At 46.2% G+C, this 23,560-nt stretch overlaps 2 protein-coding genes across 4 annotated transcripts in view; both read right to left on the bottom strand.

Annotated features, from left to right (window-relative positions):
- Positions 1–372: 372 nt before the first annotated feature.
- On the bottom strand, positions 373–10,391 carry BFSP2 (beaded filament structural protein 2). The gene is made up of 7 exons (XM_015854063.2): positions 9,856–10,391; positions 6,282–6,364; positions 5,176–5,332; positions 4,388–4,549; positions 1,393–1,524; positions 910–1,130; positions 373–617 (listed from the first exon to the last, which is right to left on the bottom strand). The coding sequence occupies exons 1-7, from the start codon at positions 10,300–10,302 to the stop codon at positions 614–616; spliced, it is 1,206 nt and encodes a 401-aa protein (XP_015709549.1). The 5' UTR covers positions 10,303–10,391; the 3' UTR covers positions 373–613.
- Positions 10,392–11,912: 1,521 nt separating this feature from the next.
- TMEM108 (transmembrane protein 108) overlaps positions 11,913–23,560 on the bottom strand; it is a 141,947-nt gene continuing 130,299 nt past the window's right edge. For 2 of the 3 annotated variants that reach the window (XM_015854069.2, XM_015854071.2), the window contains 3 exons: positions 19,222–20,334; positions 13,754–13,908; positions 11,919–12,276 (listed from right to left, as the gene is read on the bottom strand). In XM_015854069.2, the coding sequence (XP_015709555.1) occupies positions 12,154–12,276; positions 13,754–13,908; positions 19,222–20,334 (1,391 nt within the window). In that variant the 3' untranslated portion in view covers positions 11,919–12,153. Of the gene's footprint in view, positions 12,277–13,753; positions 13,909–19,221; positions 20,335–23,560 lie in introns of all 3 variants that reach the window. The other variant, XM_015854067.2, reaches the window with a different exon arrangement.

The raw sequence follows: 23,560 nt of genomic DNA, 5'->3' as shown, positions 1-23,560 counted from the left end.
CCAGTCCAAAGCCGCCGGGCAGAGACGCTGACGTCGCGACGCGAGAATGCGTGGCGTGCGGGGAGGAGGCAGCGCGGCTGCTGATTGGGCGAGAGGAGGCGAGGGCGGGATCACACAGCGAGTGACACTGTGTGGTACCACAGGAGCCGGCACCAAGAGAAATATCAGCTGTTAAATCGGGAGCAGGCTCAGTGGAAACCATGGAAAATAGCAGTTTTAGGCCTCTGAAGGCTTAGATCCAGCCTGAGCTGCCGCTTTAAGCATTAAAGTTACATTAAAGTTATTAAAGGAAGCATTAGTTACGTGGCTATGGGTGCTAATGTCCCCTTCAGCTAGCACGAAAAATGCTGAAAGAAAAAGTCAAACAAAAAAAAAACTCTGATATTCTTTATTTTTATTATAATTTTAACAACATGAGTAAATCTGTAAGCAAAGCAATTACATGAAGAGGGTCTAATAAAGTTGTTCAAGCTACAACCTACTTTGACTGTTGAATCAAACTGAATAAAGCAGGCTGCTTTGATGGGCATTTCGCTTCCAAGAACATACTTAGCGGTGACATCTTCTTTTGCTTTGAATGGCAATGATCTTCTATAGGATGGGGACTTCATGATCAACTGAAAGTTAGAAAAAGAAGATGGATTATTACTACAAACAGGACAATTACTGAACCAAGTGCTATCTTCAGTTCAGCTGAGATCTCATCAGCTTCGTCAGGACCTGACTGTGCAGCAGAAAACAGATCTGATGCACTTCTTGTTTTATTTCAGGATGAGTAAACATTTCTCCCTGAGCTGAGCAGAAGAGCAAGTCAAAAGCTGGGATTCAGGACCTATCTTTAAGAAAACAGAACTGCTCTAGTCACATTCTCTTCCCAGAGCGCCCCATGTGCGTTTCAGGTGATTGTACCTGCTTTGCTCTCCATCCAGAAGGCAGTGATATGCAGCGATGTCTTTCTCTAGCTGCTGCTTGTTGGTCAGCAGATTCTCACGATCCCGCTGCTGCTGCTCAGTTTCTGCTTTGATTTCTGCCATCTCTGACTCCAGCTTGGAAATGACAGAGCCCAGGTTCTGCAGTTCGATCTCGTGCCAGTGCTTGGCATCATATAGGGAATTCTCCAGACCCCTCTTCTATAAGGCCAGGACAGCAGACATTAAAATAGTTTCAATATGCTTCAGAGCAATTTTTTTTTTCATGTTTCACCAGTATCTTCATTGCCTATGCTTAAATGGCAATCTAATATTTTCAGAATTCCTTTTGTTAAACAGTCTGAAAAATGTGTGTTATCATTACAAAAGTTGAACCAACACATGACACAACATGGGCATGCTCTCTTCAGAAATCATGAAGAAATAAGAGAGAAAATAACCATTCAAAACCAGTGTTACTTACCAAGGTTCTCAAGGACTCAGTTTCAGCTTGCAAGCTCTGTATTTTGCAGGCAGTTTCATGGAACTCGGTTCTCAGTCCCTCTACCAGTTCTTCCTCTTGGCTTCGCACTGCAGCTGTCGCTTCAGCCTGTTGCTGGTGCAAGATTATGACATCTTGTCATAGCATACTCAAACTATGTTTTAGTTGCCTTACATTCCAACATAACAGTTAATATATATTTTTTCAGGTTGTGGCAATTCTGATTTTGAGTTTGATTGCTATATATTACATTCCTGCACTTAATGGTTTGGATAGTTATTAGTGTCTAGGCACTTACTGTAAAATGCCCTATACATGTAAGCATACATACTTGGTCTACGTCAACAAAAGCTATTCAACATTCCTACTGGCATGTTTAAAATCACCTATAAAAAGAAAGCATTGCTGTAATTATTCCTTTTCTTCTTCTTGTAGCCTTTCATCTCTCAGTCATGTTCACCTTACTGTTGGCCCATATACTACCTGTAAATCCACCTTCCCTCGCCACATGTGATGCTGGGGCTCCTGCAGCAGCTGCCCTAAGCTTTTAAGGCTTCCTAACACAAGTGATGTGAATAACACAACAGGCAGATGGAAATGGCCCGTCAGACCTTAAATACTGAGGATGGCAGGGGAAGTGATGCACTGGATGAGCTGCAAAGGTTTTGAACCAGGATTACCAATTGAGTCATCCCACAGATGTCCATATGGAAGGTATTGCTGGGCATGAAATTTGGCTTCAGCTTTGGGATTCCTTCTGCAGAGAAGTGCAGACATAATGTTCGTACCCTCTTCACGAGGCAGATGGCATCTTCTGGGGCCTCTGCCCATCCTGTTCCTGAGACACTCCACAAAGAAAGGCTATACTGAATTGTGGTGCCCACAAACAGCTGGATAATAAAAACAGAGAATGAAATCATCCTCTGAAATCTTTAGCTCTTTAGTGCTTGAACTTCTTAGGAACGTATGGATTTCAAAAACATCTGTGCAGTTCTGAGTCAGGCATTCTGCAAGAGCGTAGAATCTCTCATTAATGTCTTTTTAATGGAATCAAGACAATTAAAGTATAATTAGGACACCAACATCCAGGGTCTGAGCAGCATGACATCTGTAGAGGGGTGTGGGCGTTGTTAATGTCTTCACTGGTCAAGGAGCATGTTAGCAAAGCAGTGAAGGAGGGAGAAACAACTGACATAATCCATGAGATTTTCAAGGCCTTTTATGAGAGATAATGTGGGGGACGGCAGGGAAAGCTGTGCAATTGTGTGTGCAGGGCAAAGTACTGCCATGGATCAACAGCTGGTCAAGAGACAGGAAACGCAGAGGAAGATTAAGGTCTAGGTTCATTATGATAGAATTTTAACGGCATGGTGCATTAAGCTGTACTGCCTCGTGGATAAATCATGAACTGGAAAGACTTATGGGTGGCAGAAAACAAAACTGTTATGTTGTGGTGTATAAATACCCATGAAAATCAACCCAAAATTGCAAGTCCAGCCAAAAGAAAAAGTAAATGAGGCAAGGAATTGGTTAGAAATTAAGGAGTTCTTGTTCTCTTTCAGTGCTGCCTAAGTGCAAGGACAAATTTGTCACCACTTGGATGATAAAACGGTGTGACCCAGCAGCATAGGAAGGAATGATTTGGAAAAAAGAATGGATGTAATTAGTGTAGCTCCTGTTACCTGTATAAATAGTAACAACGTGTATTTATCTGAGATACAAAGCTGCATCATCTGAGTTTAATTTGGGGACAAAAAGAACCCAGGCTAGAATGTCATACCAGAACCTGTTCAAAACCAGAACTGTTCTTCCCAGAAATTTAAGATATTCTGGTTCTTCCATTAGAAAAGCAAATCTAAACAAGTAATCTGCAACAAATCTCTAAGTAAGAAGAGATCTGACTAAGGTGTTGAAGTAAGGAGGGGCTGGGCTTTGTCTGCCTGTCAGCTTCTCTGCCACATCTGGTGTTGGCCTGAATTGAAATCACAGCTGTAGGATCAAATGGTCATTTTGAGCTGGCAGTTTTCTCTCCAAATCATATCTGAGAGCAGATAAAAGGTTGGAGGTATGAAGGAAAGGGAGAGAATGAAGTTGCAACTGACTGTTTGCACATACAGAGGTATCATTAGGGCAGGAGAGTGGGGACACTGAAGAATGTGGGTCCTCCAGGATGAACTCATAGTTGGCCTCTTGTACATTCCCTAGTATCTTAGATATTGTTGTTGTCATAGGACTCGTTTTCTTCCACTCAGAACATGCACATATCTTTGCAAACGTATTTCTTGCTTTTCTTCTTCTTCCACACCGCTGTCCCCTACCCCTCCCATAATAACTATGTATCAAAGGACAGATGAGACTGTGCCTTTGCTAAATATCTCTGCAGCACAGCTGTGGTTGTGATTTGATGTGTCACCACCAACTCAGAATTAGATAGCTGTTAAAACACAGGATCATGAACTTAATGCTTCAGTTCTGCAAAAATACTTCAGCCGGGCAGGAAAAATGAGAATGATCCTTTGTGACAGAGGAAAAGCTGCGTTAAAAGGCTGGTTTAGATTCAGCATCAAGTGAGGAGACAACTTTCAAAGGGGATGTCTATTATCATCACTTTTCATTTCCAATTTTCCCACTGCTGCCAAAGGAAACAATTTCAAGGAGGAATGCATAGCTGTATAATTAGCGTAGAGAGATGTATTTTGCCCTTTTGATTTATGGGTCTCTGTACATTCTCCAGAGAAGGAATGGCTCCAGTAAGTAGGGTAATGATTGGTGCATCCTCTACAGGAGGTATCAAGTGATTAAGTTCATTTTTCTTAGCCAACGCTGCAGAGCCCTTAGAAGTCTCCCACAAATACCTGTGATATCAGTGGCACCATTTACAAACAATAACACCAAAACCAAAAACCAAGCCTTGAAGTTACTGCAAAGCGCTGGGCAGATGCTGGAGTAACTTATGGAGACTGATGTCAGTGCTTACCTTGGTACGGAGCAGGGCACCTGCCTCAGCACGATTCTTTTCAATGTCTCTCTCCCAGTGGATTCGGATCTTTTCCAGTATGTTGTCCAGGCCACTTCCCAGGGGAACATCAAGTTCTTCCAGCTGAGATCCAGCAAGTTGTTTATACAACACCTTCACATCCTTCAACAACAATAACAGACGTAAGAAAAAGTGAAATGGACCATGGTAGCATCAGATTGGGGGTTGAGGAAGAGCTATTCTGTTGCCACAGAAAAATGAAACGTGGTCCCCAGTGATGCCTCCGTGTTAGTGATTTAGTGGAAGTTAAAAGGGGATTTTGCACATCTTCCCATTTTCCATGTTTTCCCTCTTATCTGAAACAACTTCCATCTTTCTTATGGCTTGCTGTGGTACTGAAGCCGCTGGTCACCTGCAGCAAAAAGCCAATGCTGTGCATAGGCTTATAAAAGTGGGGAGGGGATGAAGCTTTCCCTTGGCAACCCAAGCCTCCACTTGCCTACCAGTACTGCTGGAATCTTGTATTTGGAAAAAATCAGCTGAAAGAGATGTAAGGATAGAGCCTCACATCCATGATGCATCCCGATTCAATCTCTCCTCTACTTTAGAACCATCCACACAACTGCTGGCTGCCTCCTACACGAATTAAGTAGCAGCTGCTTAATTGAGGCCCCACTGGTGAAGTTTCCCCCATCAGGAGATGACAGTGCTTGCTCTGCCCAGTGCACGATGCCAGCCACACGAAGCAGGCACACATTAGCTCTGCAGCGCCCCAACCCTGGACTTACTTCTTCATGGGTCTTTGACAGCAAAGTTAGTTCTTCCTTCATGCTTTCTATCTGGCTCTCCAGATCCATTTTAGTTAAATTAGCATCATCAATCACTTTGTAAAGGGAATTAATTTCATCTTCCACTGCCTTTCTGAACGGCTGTTCATTTTCATACCTGTAGAGAGGAAAACAAAGTAGGCACAGCTCAGCAAGAAAAATGTGCATCTTTTTAATGACGCCATTTTGTTAATTAGCTCTTGTGCCCCTGACAGAGGCACAGAAACACATGAGATGTGCTCTGCCCTCACCTTTGTCTTGATGTACCTTGTCATTAACTCTGGGCCTAATGAAAGAGGCCGGACCAGCCGGCTGTGGTGCAGCAGCGTCAGGCTGACAGCACTCCTGATAAGCATGGAGAGGCAAGTTGTCTTCTGCTAGGTCTGATGTTTGTGTACCACACGAATACGTGTGGATTTTTCTGTTTCTCAGTGTGACTGCTGCCTGCTCTTCCCTGCCGTACATAACGTCCATTAGGAGTAAAAACTAGAAGGATCAGGCCCTGTGAGTAATACAGAGCTTCACATGCTCATGTACCTAAATGTTAGGCTTTGCAAACAGAAAGACTTTTTAAAAGGTGGTTGATCAGTACTTAGGATCTTCTTTCACCATTCCTTTCTCTCAGTGAAGACAAGGAAAATTAGTGCAGCCCATTTCTCTTTCCTTATCTGATGTTTCCACAGCAAGGTTTGCAGTGGTGCACTGAACGTGCTTCAGGTGCTGCATCAACAGTTCTAAAACCACTGCTGTGACAACTGGAACTAAAACCCACACGAACACTTGCCTCTGTAAAGTATCAACACTAATCTGAATGAACGTTGGCCTCTCAGAGAGACATCAATGCCCATATATCAAAGAATAAAACTACAGATGATTAGATTAATAAACATTAATCTTCAGAATGTGTTCCAAAATAACGTTAGAATTGTAGTTACTTTGCTGTGTTACCACAACCCTCCCACGTTAGGTGGGCTAATCGTCACTAAGCCTTACACCCCCATTGAGTAAGCATTTGCCAAGGCACAGTGTCAGGGAAGCGGGCCGGCCAGGTGCAGCCTCAGGTCTACCTGTCCTTAAAGTCTTCAGCAGAGGCCTGAATGTTCTCGGTGTGCAGCATGAGACGGGCGTTCTCAAGGACTGCTTCACCCACCTGGAAGGGAGAGACAACACAGCTCAAGCAATTAGCATCTCACACAGGCGCTACCTGCACGGCCCATCTGTCTTAAGCAGATGAACAGTTCTGATTCTGAAAAGAATCTTTTAGCCTGGGGCTGTTCACATGACTCATTCCAGGTAATTAAATCAATGACTTTTGTACATATCAATTCACAATTTGTCTGCAAATAGGCTGTGATTTTTCACCGACACGTTCGTTGCTCCTAAGGATTCATCTTCTTGTAGAAACACATTCATCCCAACTGTCAGCTGGTCACAAGGGGCAAAATTCATTACAGCACATAAGGTATGTTCAGCATTTAAGTCCCACTTAGAGTTTCTAGATACAGTTTAAGGAGCACTTATGCAGCTCCTATTCTACTTCCCATATCAGCAGTCCTCTTCAGGGTCATCTTCTTCCGTGAGCCAAGGAATATTTGATGCTCGTGCCTTGAGTGAGTGGTCCTCAGCTCCCAGAGTGCTGTTTTTCTTCTCTGATGGGACTGCATACACTCTTGCTGTAGATACGAGACCTGGGAAGCAGTCAGTCTTCAAATATTATTACACTGAACTTGAAGTGCTTTGGAGAGACTGCGCAAATAAAACTGTGGTATCATTGCTACGATTCTTTGGTGTAGCTTTAATCACCAGGAGGCGCTTGAGGGGCAATCAAACCTGACAGGCTTGTGACACAGAGCCCTGTTGGGATTCAAGAGGGTTATACAGAATGGGAAATGGTAAAAAAAGGCCACAGCCTGACCTAGAGTGTCACATGCATTGGCCAAAGAAAGGTTCAATTTGCTACTAGGGTGACAGCAAACACTTAAACCAGGGGCTCCACAGGCCCAGCCCCTTGGGGCTGCTGCTGCACTTTGGAGGAGCTGAACTAAGCCTGAAGCCATGATGATGGCTGGAGCAACCACCCAGCATCAGCAACAAGCTGGAGCTGGGGACCTACCTGGAAGTGCACTCAGTACTGACCCAGTCCCACTGTCTGCACCTCAATTCCTTGTCTCAGGGAGTGCCTGCCATCTGACAGGGTTGGTAGTGAAGGACCAAGAGTGGGAGGCTGCATGGTGCTACAGGAGCCTGTAGGGCTGTGATGGGCTGAGTAAACAAACATCTCTTTGATCTGTTCCAGATACGTACAGAAATTTGTGGTGGAAACCAAACCACCACAGCAATAGGAGCAGATTCTTAAGTGGGCCAGGAAATCTCTATATCTTACTTTGGATAATTAAGTCTGTGACTGTATGGGATGGCAAATCCCTTGAAGTGTTCTGTTCTCCCAAGGTGAAACACACTGTGCAACATGGGTTATCCAGGCTGTGTCCAGACAAGTCATCCTAAGTACTGCCAGTGGGATCAGTGCTGTAGTGTGGTCCTCCTACCTGCTCCTACGCCTGCTGCTCACTAAAGGGGTGGAGGGGGAAATGCAATGCTGAAAACTTGGTACCTGTAATTAACATCAATCATTACAAAAAGTGGCTCACTGCCATGAATTCTTACAAACTCAAGGACGAGGAGGTAGCTGGAGGAATAACCTACGCCCCACACTGAGGTGTCCATGGTGGAAGTTAGTACAGGGCCAAAAAAAGCCTCACTTTAGGTCTGAGAAACCTTCAAAGCGCAGAAGTCAGAGATGTTACAAAAGCTACAGGTGCGGGCAGAGAAAATGCCTTGTGGCACAGCAGCCAGACCAGCCACAAGAACTTTACGTGCTCTCCAGCACACAGAGATGGCTCATCTTCAGCACTCAGACTCTTATTTCCTCTTCCCTGCTCCACTGCAGCCTCCCTGGACCAGCACTGAGCCCCAGGTACTCCCTTCTGGGGCATTCTGGGGCTGTGGGGCCTTCCAGGATGGAGAAAGGACCAACACTTACTGAATCTTCTTTCTTCTCCTCAGTTCTAGAAAATCTGATCCTGGAATCTGCTTTTTCCCCTTAGTTTCTCCAGAAATTATTGTACTTTGCCCTCCTGCTGCCACTCATACATGAATGGATGAAGCTGCTACTTTTCCCCTCGCTCTACTCAGCGTAAACAAACGCTGCCCTGCGATTTGCCCTGACCTGCCAAAACAAGTCCATTTGCCTCCAGCAGTGAGCCCACGCAGCTGCAGTATCTGACCAAATGTCTATGGAAAATGAAAGCCTTCGAGGAAACAGGGAACATCTTGCCAGCAAATATGTACGGAGCAGTTCAGAGGGATGTAAATCACTAAGCAGAGAAGCTGAGTTCAGTGCATCCTTTCTGGATGCTGCTGAGTCCATGGTCTCAGGTGTGTTAACGAGTCTCATGTGTTGCTTTTTCATGTAACAGAAAATATTCAGGCTTTTAACTTTACGCAAGATGCCTTTACAGGAAAACTTCAGAAGCTCATGGCTTAATCTTTTCTTCCAAATGCTGAAATAAATGGTTTCTATCAGACCATTGTCTCCAACACACTCCTATAGGCCAGACTAATGGCTCATGTTGCTGATCAGGTGCCAAGCACTGAAGTTGCAATGCTTTTAGCCAGCCTCTCACGGCTCAGCCTTCTTTCAGAGCCCAAAGGAGAAAAGCATGAAGGCAGCAAGAGTGGCCTTTTGTTGCATTGCCTTGGGAAGAGTAGCACCTGGATTGAGGCTGGGGAGATTGATATGTACTCTGTAAAACCTGAAATGTTGCCTGCACGCAAAGTTAAAAGCTAACAACCCCACCTCACAGCTGAATGTGAAGGTGGTGGAGGTTTACGCTGTCATAGAATATCCCACTGCACAAGGGGTTCAGACGGCATCTGAGGCATTCTGGGTGCAGCCCTAAAAGTGCAGCACACTAACAACACACCCTCTTTCCTAAGCCAGAGGTGTAAGTCTGGCCAGCCCGTGGCACAGCACAGAAGTTCTTGGGGAATGAGAAGCCGCCTTTCAAGCTTCCCAAAGACGATCCAACAGGGTCCTAAAGGAACTGCCCCCTCTAAGACTGCTGTAAAACATCAAGAGAGGTGGGTGCAGGGGGTGGCCAGAGTGGGAAGCGAAGGGATGGAGTGGCTCATTTGCAGTCATGTCATGATTATTTTGCAATAAATAGAGCTTTTGGGAAGTGTCATCAAGCAAACGAGGGAAGAAAGTAAAAATCTGAATTGCTAATTAAAACAAACCTAAAGCACCAACATGACTAACAGGCTTGTAATGATATCATGATGATGGATAAACTAATTCAGTCCTAGCAGTTTCCTGTTAATAATTTTGATTCTTGGCTTAATAACCACAGCTAAGGAAGAAAAATATTAGAGAATTGTCCCATTTCCATAGGAGCCGAGTGTGGCACCTTGGGGTGAATCTCAATCACTCCCATGCACAGGATGCCTCAGGCAATTCTCCTCCTTAACATAAGCATTTTCCACGGCACGCTGTGAAGCGATAAGGCTGCAATTATCACAAGGACAGACTTAACACCCTCCGCACTGGCTGCACCATCAGGTTAAGCCGTGTTTCGCACTCACCTGGTGGTACACGGCCTCCCAGCTCTCCCGCAGCGCTCCCCAGCTGCCCACGCTGGAGGACTTCTTGTCCAGGTAGACTCGGATGTGCTCCTCCAGCTCCTGGTTGACCTGCTCGAGGGCCCGCACCTTCTCGATGTATTCCACCAGGCAGCCGTTCAGGCTCTCGTAGGAGAGCCCCCTGCCCTTCTCCAGCCCCGCGGACAGGGGCACGGCGGAGCAGGAGCTGCGCAGCCCTTGCAGGAAGACGCTGCTGATGCCCAGCGCTCGGCGGGACACGCGGGTGCCCAAGCTGCTCACTCCTCCGGTGGGCACGGCACCCACGTAGACCCCGGGCGGCCTCGACAGGCTGCCCACGCTCACCCGGCGCCCCGGGCCCCCCACGCTGTCGGCGGTGGAGGAAGGGGCTTGCTGCCCCAGGAAGGACGACCGGCGCCTGGGCAAGGGCATGATGCCGCTGCCGCTGCCGCCCGCTCAGCCCCGCCGCCAGCCCCGCACTGGCGGAGGGATGTGCCGAGCCCAGCAGGTCGGGGCTCGGTGGGGCTTTCGGCTTTGTGCGACGGCTTTCTGGAAGGCGGGCTTTGTGCATTGTCCCGGCGGCAGCTGGGTCAGCAATCCATTTCAGGGCAAATCTCCCTGCTGCTGCTGCTGCAAATGTGGCAGATGAACAGCACAATGGTGTTTACGGGCACAGCGGGGCAGGAATTCATGACAACGTACGTGTGAAAATGCCAGCCGTGTTCTCTGCGCTGACGCCTGGATGATCTCCTGCCTTCATCCATCCATCCATGAATTACAAACACACTGGCTGCTCGCTTACTCCTGACAGGCCCTCCTGCAGCAAGATGTTACTTAAAGTTAAGTAAAACCAACCTCTGAGCTGTGGAGCTGTGGTCATGCCCATTCTGCGTTTTGCTGATGCAGGGACTTGAATCCCTCCTCATTCTATGGACAGCCCTGGCCCAGCAGTCTCAGATCAGGGACACCGCACCCTTCACGTCTCCACTTGACACACCGAGAAGGCTGAGGCCTCAAGGGACAGAAGCCGCTCCACTTGCTGAGCAAAGTGAGAAAGGCAATTTATAGAGCAAAACCCAAAATTGGTCCCGTGGTAACTGTTCAGGTTCACTCAAAGAGAGAACCTCGATTTAGCAAAGTCATTCCACACTCCATGTTACCCTCTGCCTGTATCGGTCCATTTCTAACCCACCATTTAAGGTTCATTCGCCTTTCCTATTCCCACACTACTATTACAGCTTGCAATCTGCTGCTTAACTGGGTAGGACTGAAATGCCAGTTTGCTTCAAAACACTGCGGAGATTTCTGTTCCTACAAAGGGGACACTCACCTTCTTAAGAGGCTGTTTGCTCTGTGGGAAGTAATTCGGGACTCATTGGGCTGGAGAAGAGCAGCTGCGTGTCCAAAGTGTAATTGTTAGGGCATTTATGCAAGAAAAAAGGCCATTCTGGTTTCTGCTCTTGTAAAACACTTTCAAAGCTAAAATTAGAGCTCAGGTCTTCCTATCTGAGAGAGATAACATAAAAAAAGTCACTGAGCAATGTTATCGCTCAGGTGGGTTGCCCATCTCCTGGACCTCATGGGTGCGTTAGGTTCATTCATCGTCCTGCTCTGTCCCAGCTTTCCTGCTGCCTCCCTGCTGAGTTTGCAGACCCCAGTGGGGTTCAGACTCTGAGTCATCCCACTGGGTGTGCAGGCAGCACTGCAGCCATGTGCAGGATGCATGACAGGCATGTGACCCACATGGACCACTACTGGAGACCAGACCGGTCCTGCTCAGCCTGTATCCCAGCCTGGCAACCTAAAGGAGTGACTGGAGCCAGATGGCAACACAGCATAGGGAGGGGATGGTCACCAAGCAGGAACACACAGCCAGGCTGAGAGAGGTCACATAACTTCACATTGCTCTGAAGCCATTGCAGGATGCTGTAGCAAACACACAGCCTACATCAGGACCGGCTCTACCCAGTGTTCTTTCAGGCCACGTAGATTTAGCAAGAGTTTGTAGAGGATAGGGAAGAAAGCAGTCAATCCGGCAGGTGTTTTGTTTAGAAATACCTTTATTTTATAAAGCCACAGTCTGTTCTGTAAAGTTTTACCACACTTATAAAAAAGGGGCTGACAATTCTGAGGGGGGAGGGAAAAAAGAAGAAAAGAAAAAAGAAAAGCTGAAAACATTTCTTGTAATTCAGGGTTACACAAAGGTTATATTTATAATATATATATATATTTATAATTTGGAGACAGTAGAGAGGAAACTGCAGGAGGAGGGCAGCCGCGGGGTCATATCTCAGAGACTTGCTCGTGGCCCACGAACAGCGTTTCCTGACAGAAGGGGTTCACGAGGACCATCCCGCTGTCGCGGTAGTCACCGTTGGCAGGGGAGCGTGGCTCAGAGAGGTGGTCCTAGGAGAAGGGCAGAGAGCAGCGTGAGCGTGTGGCACCATCACCCATCACTCTCCAGCCCACGAGCACGAGATAAAGGCTGTTCTTTCTGTCTTGGGAGCACTCGGACCCATCCCACAGATGTTCTCTCTTAAATGCCTGAATTGCGGGGGACTCCAAAAGGAGATCTAGCCTCAGAGAGCCAGTTCTGCAGGCAGCGGGAGCTGGGTGTGAAGATAATCACTCACTGCTCTGATAATCCTCTTTTCTCTGATAATCCTCAATTTTGCTGATAATCGGGTTGATTTTTTCTCACTGAGGGGACCCAGAAATCAGACGCACCAAACCAGTGTTTGACCTTCCGCTTTTCATTTTTGTTCCACTTTCATGACGTATTGCAACATTTTCCCACCCGACAGCCTGTCTTATCTCATGAAAGATGCATTTTCACTACTTTCTGAAGATAGACTGCTTGAAGCTACTGGTCCAGTAGCATTCCAATCAGTTTTAAATGACTCACATGGCAGCTTCTGGAGGCCATGTGAATAGCCCTATCATGTGAAAGCTGCTTGTCTAAGTCTAGACCAGAGTCCTGATTTAGCAGGAGCTACATGATTGCCAGCAAAGTGGCAGTGATGAAGTGATCATGAGTGCTTATCACATCGCATCTCAGAGGTTTCTTTCTGGACACTTTTTTATTTCAATTCAACAAGTCAGTTAGTCAGCCAGCTGACCTCTTGAAAGTCACTTCAGCGTAAGCTCAAACTCTTCACTGGTTCTAAGTTTTAAATACCTTTGAACTAAGCTAAATTGTTCTTTTCCATCTCTGAGGCCAGCTAGTATTTCCATCAGTAGGATCACCTGCCCATACAGGAATACTGCTGGTGAATCAGAGAGAGCCCTTCAGGAAAGGCTGAGGAGGGTGTGCCAGCACTATACACTCCCATATTCTGATGTTTGGATCACTAACGTACTGGAGGACTCACTTTCTGGACTGGTACTTAAAAAACGATAGGCTTATTTATTATTATTTATTGCACCTTATGATAGACTTGTTGGAGAGAGGTTGAAGCCTTTTGAAAAAGTTATTGCCCTGAATATGCACAGGGATTTCATGGAATTATAGGATGGCCTGGGTTGAAAAGGACCACAATCATCATCTGGTTTCAACCCCCCTGCTATGTGCAGGGTCACCAACCACCAGACCAGGCTGCCCAGAGCCACATCCAGCCTGGCCTTGAATGCCTCCAGGGATGGGGCATCCACAGCCTCCTTGGGCAACCTGTTCCAGTGCGTCACCACCCTCTGTGTGAAAAACTTCCTCCTAATATCTCACCTAAACCTCCCCGTCTCAGTTTAAAACCATTCCCCCTTGTCCTATCACTATCCACCCTCGTAAACAGTCATTTTCAAGACTTTATTAACATGACTTCCTCTCCTCATCTCCCAGTATAGCTTCAGTTACAGTTTTCAAGCTCTACTTATGCAAGTGAGGTACCTCTGATGTTTCCAGGGACTGGATCTCTCTCGGTAACTCCACAGCATGCCTGTTGAAGTAGTCCATGGTAATAGCATTATTCCAATAGCTCAGATTGTTTTCCGGGTTGGATGTCTTCTTCTTCCTCCTCATGCAGCAGACTGTCAGCAGTACCGCTGTCAACAGAAACATGTCAAGAAGTTGGTTATTTCCTTTCAAGGAGAGCTCATCAGTAGTGGAGATCCAGCTTAAAGCTACTTAAGGAGAGAGCTGGTGACCTTCATTCATTTAGTTCGCCCACAGTAGGTCCAGCTCCTGTCTAACAGAAACCACACAGTTAAGTCAGGATCTGACCCAAGAAGATGAGGCTTCGGACTTGGCAACATACATTGTTTTCCCTTTCTTCTTGACATGAGTTTATAAACCTTCTGATGTGGCTGCCTGGCTAATGAAGAGCTTTGGCGTCTAAACACCTAGCCAGGCACTGACAGACCCTCTTGGACAGAGGACACCCCCCAAGGACTGCAAATGATAGCTCTGCATAGATGTCATCTGCTTCTGGCACGTTCAGACCCTGCAGTTGTGAGCAGACACTGGCCCAAGGCTCAAAAACCAAATTCACAAATGCATGTAGTTGTATGTCTTCAATATCCAAAGCCCCTGCTGCTGATCCCTGCACCAGTACCTCACATACATAACATGGAGCGTGTGGCCATGCTCCAAAACAGAGACCACCATGGGAACTGAGGAGATCCTGTGCAGGATGAGACAGCAACTGAGGAGGGCTGGGGATCCCTTCTGGCACCTGCCTTGTGTAGCTGATATTTCCAGGATAGCACTTGCCTGAGCCAACCAGAACTGGGTTTTTCCTGCCTGTCTACATCAGGATGGCGGCAGTGGTGCCAGAGTCTGCTTTCTGGAACGGCTCTCATTTTGATCACCTCTATTGCAATTCAGTTTTGTAATCTCAGCTATTTCATGAGAGCTGGGCAAACCCACTGTAACAAACTTACTGCTCCCACTGGCCCTTGCTCAGGCAGAATTTAGGTGCATACAAGGGTTTATGCAGAGGAGTAATGCAGAGCTCGGTGTGCTTATTTTACACCCGTGGAACAAATTGAACATTTGGGCTTGTAATCTACCTGATTTATCCAGACAGACAGGTAGCTGGGTGCATACATACTTTGATTTGTACCTGCGAAATAGGGAATGCCCTGCTGTAAATTCACTCCATAATTTCTAAACCCTTCGTGATAGAAAAGAAGAAAATATTCATGAAGCAGGAAAATATATTATTTTCTCAGCTACAGCTAAAATTATTTATTAGAATTATAGCCTGGGGAAGGAAAAGACTGCAGAGAGGTCAAAACTGCCTTGTATGTTTTGACAAACATTGCAGCTACCCATATGCCATGGATCTAATTTAGACTCCCATCTATTCACATAAAATAGCAATGTGAAAGTGCAAGGCTAGAGCTCTATTTAAAACACAAGAATAAGCTGCTAAGAAAAAAACAGTAATAGGTTTGAGTCAGGCAGTTTATGTCTCATTCAAAGGGAAAGGTGAGCTTATGCTATAAATCATTTTATAAGACTAATGGAAAAAATCTCCTGCACAATTTAAAAAGAAGGTGGTTATTATCAAACTTACTATTATCCAGTTTGGGTAATAGTCAGCAACTGGTGCTGCTGAGCCCACAATGCAGGCAGCCCCCTCCTTGCCTGCAGTGCTGCTCTCTGCCTGGGGAAATGCTCGACCTCCAGCTGCGTCTTTGCCCTTTGCTTTGCTGGGGCCCAGGAGGCTGCTCTGAATCCCAGCCCAGCCTGAAGGCTTGTTAGGGTGAGAAAGTGAAGTGGGAGGTACATTTCATCCTCCCAGTGCTCTCCGAGGCACACCGCCTCTCTGAGGTTGCCTGAGGAGAAGAGAGCCCCAGGAAAGCACTCTCTGTGCAAATAGTTTGAAAACTCCAAGTTTTACAGCTTACAAAATGTTGTGGCTGCTGACAGGGAAGGACTGGATTTAGGTTTTAGGAGCTGCAAAGCCAAGGACGTTAAGTCAAGGGAGATCTTTGCTCCTTCCAGCAGGAAATGGCCTTGCCGTGTGAAGATGTNACACAGCAGCCGTGCTCTCTCCCTTAATTATGCTCTCGGCCTCCAACCTCAGAGCACAAACAAGCAAATGGATGAAAGAGTGTGGAAAATGAGCTCCTGAGCTTCCTCAAATCTCACATATGTTAGCAGAAGGCTGCCTGCCTGAGCTGCTTCAAAGCAGTGGAGATTTAGTTGAAGAGGGAGAGAGAGGACAGCAGAACAGCAGGGCTCGAAGGGGAGTATTATTCTTTCTCTCAACTTAACTAACCTTCTTATGGCTGGCTTTTGCAAACCTAATGTAGCTCTTAGAACAAAAATAGGAATGGGGTGCATTTCACCTATATCCTTGGGTATCAATTCAGTCCTATGATGAGTACTGCGTCTATTGTAGAGAACCTCTTTCCAGGCAGGTAGCTGTGATGGCCTGTGAGGACATGCGAAGTGGATGACACACAGAGATGGTTTCCAATGGAAAAATGGCAGTAACAACGACAGCCTCCTTTTGCCTGTTATATTTCATTAAAAGCCTCCACTGTGCCATCGGCAGTGTCTCAAACACGTGGGCAACATCTCAAACCTGTGGAATTACTTAAGCCTTTGCCTGGGCTTTACTGTGACTGTATCTTAACTGCCCATCATTAAGCACCTCTGTAAAAGCCTGCCTGTCGCTTGTGCTGTCTACAGCAGTACACTCTCAGCTGTGTTGCAGGTCTCCCAAATGGGTTTTGTTACTGATCACCTGGAGACAGGGGTTGCTCTCAGGCTGGGTCAGAGCTCACCATTGAGGAGGAGACTCAGTGCTTGGAATCATTCTCCCTTCAGGCCAGGGAAGCAAACATTTGCATTTTTTTGACGGAGAAAGCAGGTGAGATGATTTTGGAAAGTGTCATAGTGTGTAAAATGTGACTGTATGGGGTTAGGTCCAAGGCAGTTCTTCATCTATTCTTTGAGTTCTGCTGACGTTTCTATTTGAAGCTCGGCCTTTCCCTCCTGTTTTCTCACATCAGCAGAACTGACGGACTGAATTGACTTCTGTGCATCTGATTTACAGGTTTCAGTTCTTCAATGTTTTATCGTGCCAGTCTGTAATTACAGAGCTCTAAGTTCTGGGAGCCGTGCCAGTGAGTTTTAAAACAACTTCATATGGAGCTTCATTCTGCATTGCAGCCACATGTGAGACAGGGGCACAAACACGTGCAGAAGAACTGCAAAACCTTTGGGTTTCCTGTCTGTCACGGGTTAACCCAAAGGGCTGTGCTCTTATCTGTCTCTTAGCATCCAGACCAGAAGTGAGAACCAATCGCAGTATGGGTCCTTCTTTGGCTGTGAGCTCTGTGCCCTGGAGGTGGCGGCAGTCCCCTTCATTGTGTGCCGAACACTATGCACTGTAAGCTGTATGTGCACTGCAGGACACAGAAAACGTTTACATGCCTGTCTAACATGCATTGTAGCTCTGAGCATCCCCAGATTTTAAAAGGTGAGTCCCACTGAACTTAATAGTGGTGTAGATAACTGACAAAATAACAATTAACTGTTCTAAACTATAGCTTGTAAATATTAGAAGCAGGATAGATGCAGCCATACAGATACAGCATTTATGACACGCACGATATGACGTTCTCACCATACAATGAGCACTAGGTCAGAAATCATGCTAACAGAATCTTTATCGTACTATTAATACCTATCATGAGTTATGTGCTTATATGTGGCACAATACAAGAAGGGACATACACCAATGGACACACTGGACACATCAGTCATGCCTCCTCTGCTTGTGCTGCATGGCATTAGAGGTTGCATTTTGCATATGGATGCACTCTACTCAGATCAGCTTTCTTTTTCAATACTGGCCTCAAACATAGTGAAGGGAAGAATTTATCTGTCCTCTGTCTCTAGTGACTGATAGACAAAGCACTGTTCATTAGGCCATCAAATGTAGCTTCTTTTCATGCTGTTCCTTCTATAACCCACTTTCTCTTCTCCATCTTTCACAGAAGTATACATGCACACCTGTGCTTTTAACTTTGTTTTGATTGTCAGCCTTTTAGATTTAAGCCTTATTTTGACTGGTGGTTTTAACCACATTAGCAACAGCACGACTGATGGCCCCAAGGACACAAGCCTAACAGATATGCTGAGTCAATCCAATAATTCTCAGTTGCCAGGAGTATTGCTCCTGCTTCCTTCCCAGGTGTGCATCCCTGCAGCTTGTCTGCTCCAGATCTTGTGCTTACTGACCCACAGGGAGCTGACTCAGTCCACTATGTGCACAAAGAGCAAAGTGAATATTCTTGACCACTTTAGCAACCTGAAAGTGGCTCAGAGAGGTGCCAGGTGAGGACAGCACTACCCCTTTGGGAAGGAGTATGCTCTGAGTAAGACTGACTCAGTCAACACATCCAACCATGTCCTCGGCACCACTTGTAGCTGTAAATAACAGGATTAATACTCTGTATTGCTGGCAGCTACCCTTTTATTTTTCCAGAGGCAGTGAAAGCTGGGAAATGCTTGGTTTTGTTTCTCTCCAAACAGATCAGTGTGACCACATCCCACAGCACACTGAATGGCTTTTCCTTGGCTCTAAAGAGCAAAATACTAGAGAATATACTGTCCTACATTGCTGAAAGAACTTTGCTAAGTAGGGGACACAACAGCGTCCACTCAAACTTTCACTTTATTTAACAACCTTTTTTCTTTGCAGCTGAGTCAAATGATGAAACCCTAAATCAGCTCTGGAAACTAACTGGTGCTGGGCCCTCAGGTGTCTGATTCCTGTGGTCTGAAAGCCAACACTTCAAATTCTTCCTGCTGCTGAGGCAGCTGCAGGTCAGACAGAATTAAAATGGAGGGAAATAACAGACTGGTTATCAGAATGATGTGACTTTAAAACTGATGGTTTACAAAATGCTTGCAATTAAGTATTTCATTGCACCGGTAAAGCTGTAGTTCCCTAAGGTCACCATAATTATCATCAATCTTTTGTGTTAGCAGCAGGCTTTTAAAAACCAGTTCCTGGGTAGAATACAGCACTCAATAAATTGAACTGTTGCATGACTTTGGTAACCAACTTAAACGTTTTGAAGTAAAGCTGCTTTGCCTCCTACAAGTTGTTCAGCCTTAGCCTTATACACTCAACCAGAGAGCCCCCAAAGACTATGTGATTTCTAACAGCAACACAGAAAGTACGCTTTGAGTGTAAGCATTATACTCCTGCACTTGGAGCTGCTCTCCACATGCACTTTGCTCAGTGAACAAGTTAGTTACAAGACTGGTGACTTCTTCTCATCTATCTCAGTCTATCCTAACACTGTTGGCAATTCAACTACACCATGAATGGGTCGAAACCTCAGTTCTAAGGAATGCAAGAAAGAGAAATAAAGCAGCGATTAACTTACAACATGAGGATATAGGTACGCTGATGGCCAGAATGATCCAGGCAATGTCCATCTTGCTGAGACAGATGGTAGCTCTGTGCTGGGGCTTGTCTCCCTCAGTGACATGGGAGATATTTCCTTGCACCCCAGGTTTCCAGGTCCCAGCAGGAACCAGCCTGTTGAGGAAGTTTCCAGTTGCAGTTGAACCAGCAGTGGACATGGAGCTGGACAACCCCATGGTAGGCATGGTGGAGACATCATTGCCCAGCGAGGTCGTGTTCATCACCAGGCCCTGCTGTGTTGGAGCAGTGCCCTCGAGGTCCCCCACTGCTGGGGAGGAGATGTTGATATCAAAGCTGGGCTGGACTGAGTGACCAGCTGCTGCTGGTGCAGTTCCAGGGCCAGCAAACAAGGGGACATTTGTACTGAGATTCAAGGTTACCCAAGAGTTGTTTTTGCTCAGCATATCCCATACACCATAGTGGGTGGGTTTAAAAGGCACCGACACTGCTTCGGGATCAGTTGATGGTCCAGCAGTTGTGGTGGCAAAATCTGCTTCCTGCACAACTCGCTCGGCCCCATTCCCTTGCTCTGCTTCCCTAAGGCTTCCCGAGGTGTTGGGATGGGGAGAAGGGTCTGAGGGTGTAGTTCTGGCCAACCCCGTGCCATTGGGGTCACTGGAAGTTGCAGTCTGGGGCTGGAAGGGATGGTCTGTGAAAGGGCTCCTCAGGGTAGGGAAGGGAGAGTGCAGGGTTGTCTTTAGGTAAGGCTCTGAAGACTCTGTGAAGTTGCCTTTGAAAATCTGGAATATTTTCCCTTTGGGGCGAGTCTGTCCCGAGTACAAAGCGCTCTGGTTATACAAATGATATGTTTCCTTTCCGCCAACACGAGGACTGCTCGCCTGAGTTTGAGCAGTGGAAGCATTGCTCCCATCCAGGCTGACAGGATGGGGGACGGTGCGAGCGGAGGTGGGGACGGGCACTGCCGTATGGCGGTCCTTGTGGCGAGGCGTCGTTCCCATGGCTGTGACAGTGGTAGTGTCCATCAGGAGGCCCTGAGAGGAGGATACAGCAGGAGACAGTACCTGAACAGAAAACACCAGCTCTTCCGTCAGTGCCAAGATCAGTAGAACACCTGGAGGAAGAAACGGAAAGGGTGAGACACAGGAGGGACAAGTAGATGGAGAACAGCACAGCTGTGTGTTTGTGCTTTGCTCCTCCCAGATGAGAGTCATGTTGGCAGGAAAGCCTACCTTCCACATGCCCTGGAAAAGAGGAGTTAGTGCCTCTGGGAATTGGAAGAGAAATAGGATCTGCACTGGCTGCTTGGGAGTAGTGAGGTGGGAAGGAGAAGGCTACGCAGAATCTCTGTGGTGAAGGGAGAAAGGAGGTTGCCATGTGGGTGTTTTAAAGCATCACACAGCTGTAGGCGACCCCATGAAGAAGATACAAAGCATCCTGCTCTTCAGTGGTAGAAACAAAAAAATATTTTCATTTTTGTTTTGGCCAAAGGCCGACCAATGAATGGCCATATCATCATGGGGAACCTTAGTCTGCTCATTATTTTGGCTGCAAAATCCTAAATTTGGCTGCCTCCAGTCTTAGATGCCACTAAGCAATCTGGTTTTGAGAGAGCAGCTGCTTAGCCCTTACTTAAAATTAGGTCAAGAAGGGATGTGTGATGAGGGGACTTCCTAGCTTATGATGCGTCCTTTACTTAACCGCTTGGGAAATCTCCTCTCTTATCTCAGAATATGAGATGTAGAAAATCCACAAATGTCAAAAATGAACAAGAAAATGTAACTAACAAAGACGTTTTAAAAAGCCACGTGGTCACTGAGGATCTAATTCCATCTAATACAACTGCCCCCTCTCATATACTCACACACAAATTTTTGTTTGGGTCCTGTTCTGTACTTATAAGTGCTGTGAGATTTGATTTTGTGAGATTTGATTCCTGCATCCCTCTATAGGGCACACTGTTTCATGAGGTGCCAGATTCACACCACTGGAAACATCAATCCTTACATTTATTCAGAGTCCAGTTAATGGACATGGGCAGCTGCAATAGCATAAGACTCTCCAGGATGCAGGGCTAATATGCCCTGTGTTAGTGTGACCTGCAAGGACCACATCAATCACACGCCACCATTTCCATATGTGGAAGCTGCCAAGTGCAATGTGGACCTCTGCCCACTAGGAAGCACAAGGGATGAGTCTGTTTTGCACAGTCCACTGAGCATCATCAGATGGCACCATTAGCACACTGCTAGTGTGAATTTCAGCCCAGGATCTCAAGGGTTACAACATCGTTGCTGTCTCAAAAAAAGCAGGGAGATAAGTTCATCAAAACTGCAGGACCCCAAACAGGGTAATGAGAGTGTGCAGTGCCTCCCTGCACGTTCCCCGTCCTCTGTGCCTCCAGGTTTGCCAGCTCTCTCTGTCAGTGCTGATATGCCATTTACTTCTGCCCTACAAGGGAATATCTGCGGTGGGCATCAGTGCAAAATTGGAAACTGGAATGGGACAGTCTCTCTGATTAAGTGCCCATGGGGTCCGAAGGCTTAGCCAGAGCCAAATGCCATGAAATGTGTTTATTCTGACTCAATACACGTAGCAGAAACTCACCAGAGGAGCAGTACTTATCCCTCTCATCCAGCTAAGAGAGATGCTTTGATCACCAACCATCCTTTTTGAAGCAGAACAGCACAGAGCTCTGCAACCACCAAAACTCACCTCACCCAGATGCCTCCCGCTCCTTTGCAGGGCATCCCGAAGATCTCAACGCTTCAGAAAATACTGAACACTGACTCAGTAATACAGTGAGAGCTGCTTACAAGCAGTGCATTTTCCCAATACCTGATGCTAAAATTAGCTCATATATATATATATTTTCTTATTTCTGAAATAAATGCCTGTAGAATAAGTGATCCTTGGGTATACTGCTTCCAAATTCCTAGCCTGCCACAGACAATATGCTCTTAGAAGAACACCTAGTCAAGGAGAAAAACATATCCTGTACATCAAAGTGCAACCAGAAGATCAGATCAAGGTGTATTCGTGGAGCATCACTCTTGGAAATGAAAGGCAGGAGTCGTCTTCGCATTTTTGGCAGCACTCACTCTGAGGTCAAGGTCAAAGCAGATATTCCTGTGTCCATATGGCTCATATTGCATGCCAAGACAGAGCAAATACAAAGAGGAAAGGATAAAAAATCATTTTGGGTTTGGGGTGTGGAGAGAATGTTTCAGGAAACTTTAGGCCTGTTGCTCTGGGCACCCATGACAAAGGGCACAGGCAGATCTCAGGCCACAAGACTGCAGTGATGACAGCAGTCTTTGTGCAGCCACTTTCTTTCACACCTCACACAGAGAAAAACCTCTTTATTGGATTAATGCCTTTTCTTATTTATATATATATTTTCCCTGCAGAATACTCCTTAAGTAATAAGGAAGTTGTCACCTTTTCTGCATGCTGTGCCCTGAGGTCAGCAACCCTCATCTTTGGCTAAAAGCCTCATATCCATCCCTACCACTTGAAATGCTGATAAATCAGCAGCTTGCAGCTGCAAGTATTTATAACCTCTCAGGGGCAGTCTGTTGTGGTAGCAGGCCTGGGAAGCCACATAAACTTAGCAAGTACCTTTACATGACTTTTAAAGTGCTAGTAACTATTCAAAGGAAATACTACTCTGTCATAAACCACTTATTTGACAATAAAATATAACACTGATAACATTTGGCTCTCTCAGGCTGTGACAGTCAGGTTTTCTTGTCTGCTGGCCTCCCTTTAACAGTCCCTGCAGGACCACCATGGCCCCATCAGCTGCAGCTCTGTAGGACATTTTTATTCCTGGATTAGCAGGCAGCAGTAACTCTCAGAGACAACCAGAGCTAATGTGTATCCGTAACTACTTAAAACATATTTGGCTTGGTAGATCATTGTAAAAATAGCCAGTGCTATATATTTATGGAAAACCAGCTGGTAGTAATGACTTCACAGTGGGCTTTGCTGGCCCTTTTAAGCAGAATTAATTGGCTTTCTAATTGATAAACAGCCAATTGGAAAGCAAAAGTAAAGTTGGAATCCGTATGTTCAGCACCATCCGTGCAGGGATGTCTAAGCATGGGCTGCCTGGATTTGCAGTTGCCTGGTGCTCAGAGCTCTGGCTTGTATTACTTGAGGGAACAAAGTAACATGCAAAGTGGGAATATTATTATAGTCCCTGATATCAAACTGCCCTGTTTGGTAACTTTGTCCTGAGCCCAGGAAAATGATATATGGAATTTATCTACCAAGGCATTCATCGCAGAAAGGGGCTTAACCAACCCCTCGAGACTTCTTCCCTTCCCCACCTTGCT

This window comes from Coturnix japonica, chromosome 2 (genome assembly GCF_001577835.2).
Source record: "Coturnix japonica isolate 7356 chromosome 2, Coturnix japonica 2.1, whole genome shotgun sequence".
NCBI lineage: Eukaryota > Metazoa > Chordata > Aves > Galliformes > Phasianidae > Coturnix > Coturnix japonica.
The sequence above is the reverse complement of the archived record's forward strand: the minus strand, read 5'-3'. Positions and strand labels throughout refer to the sequence as shown.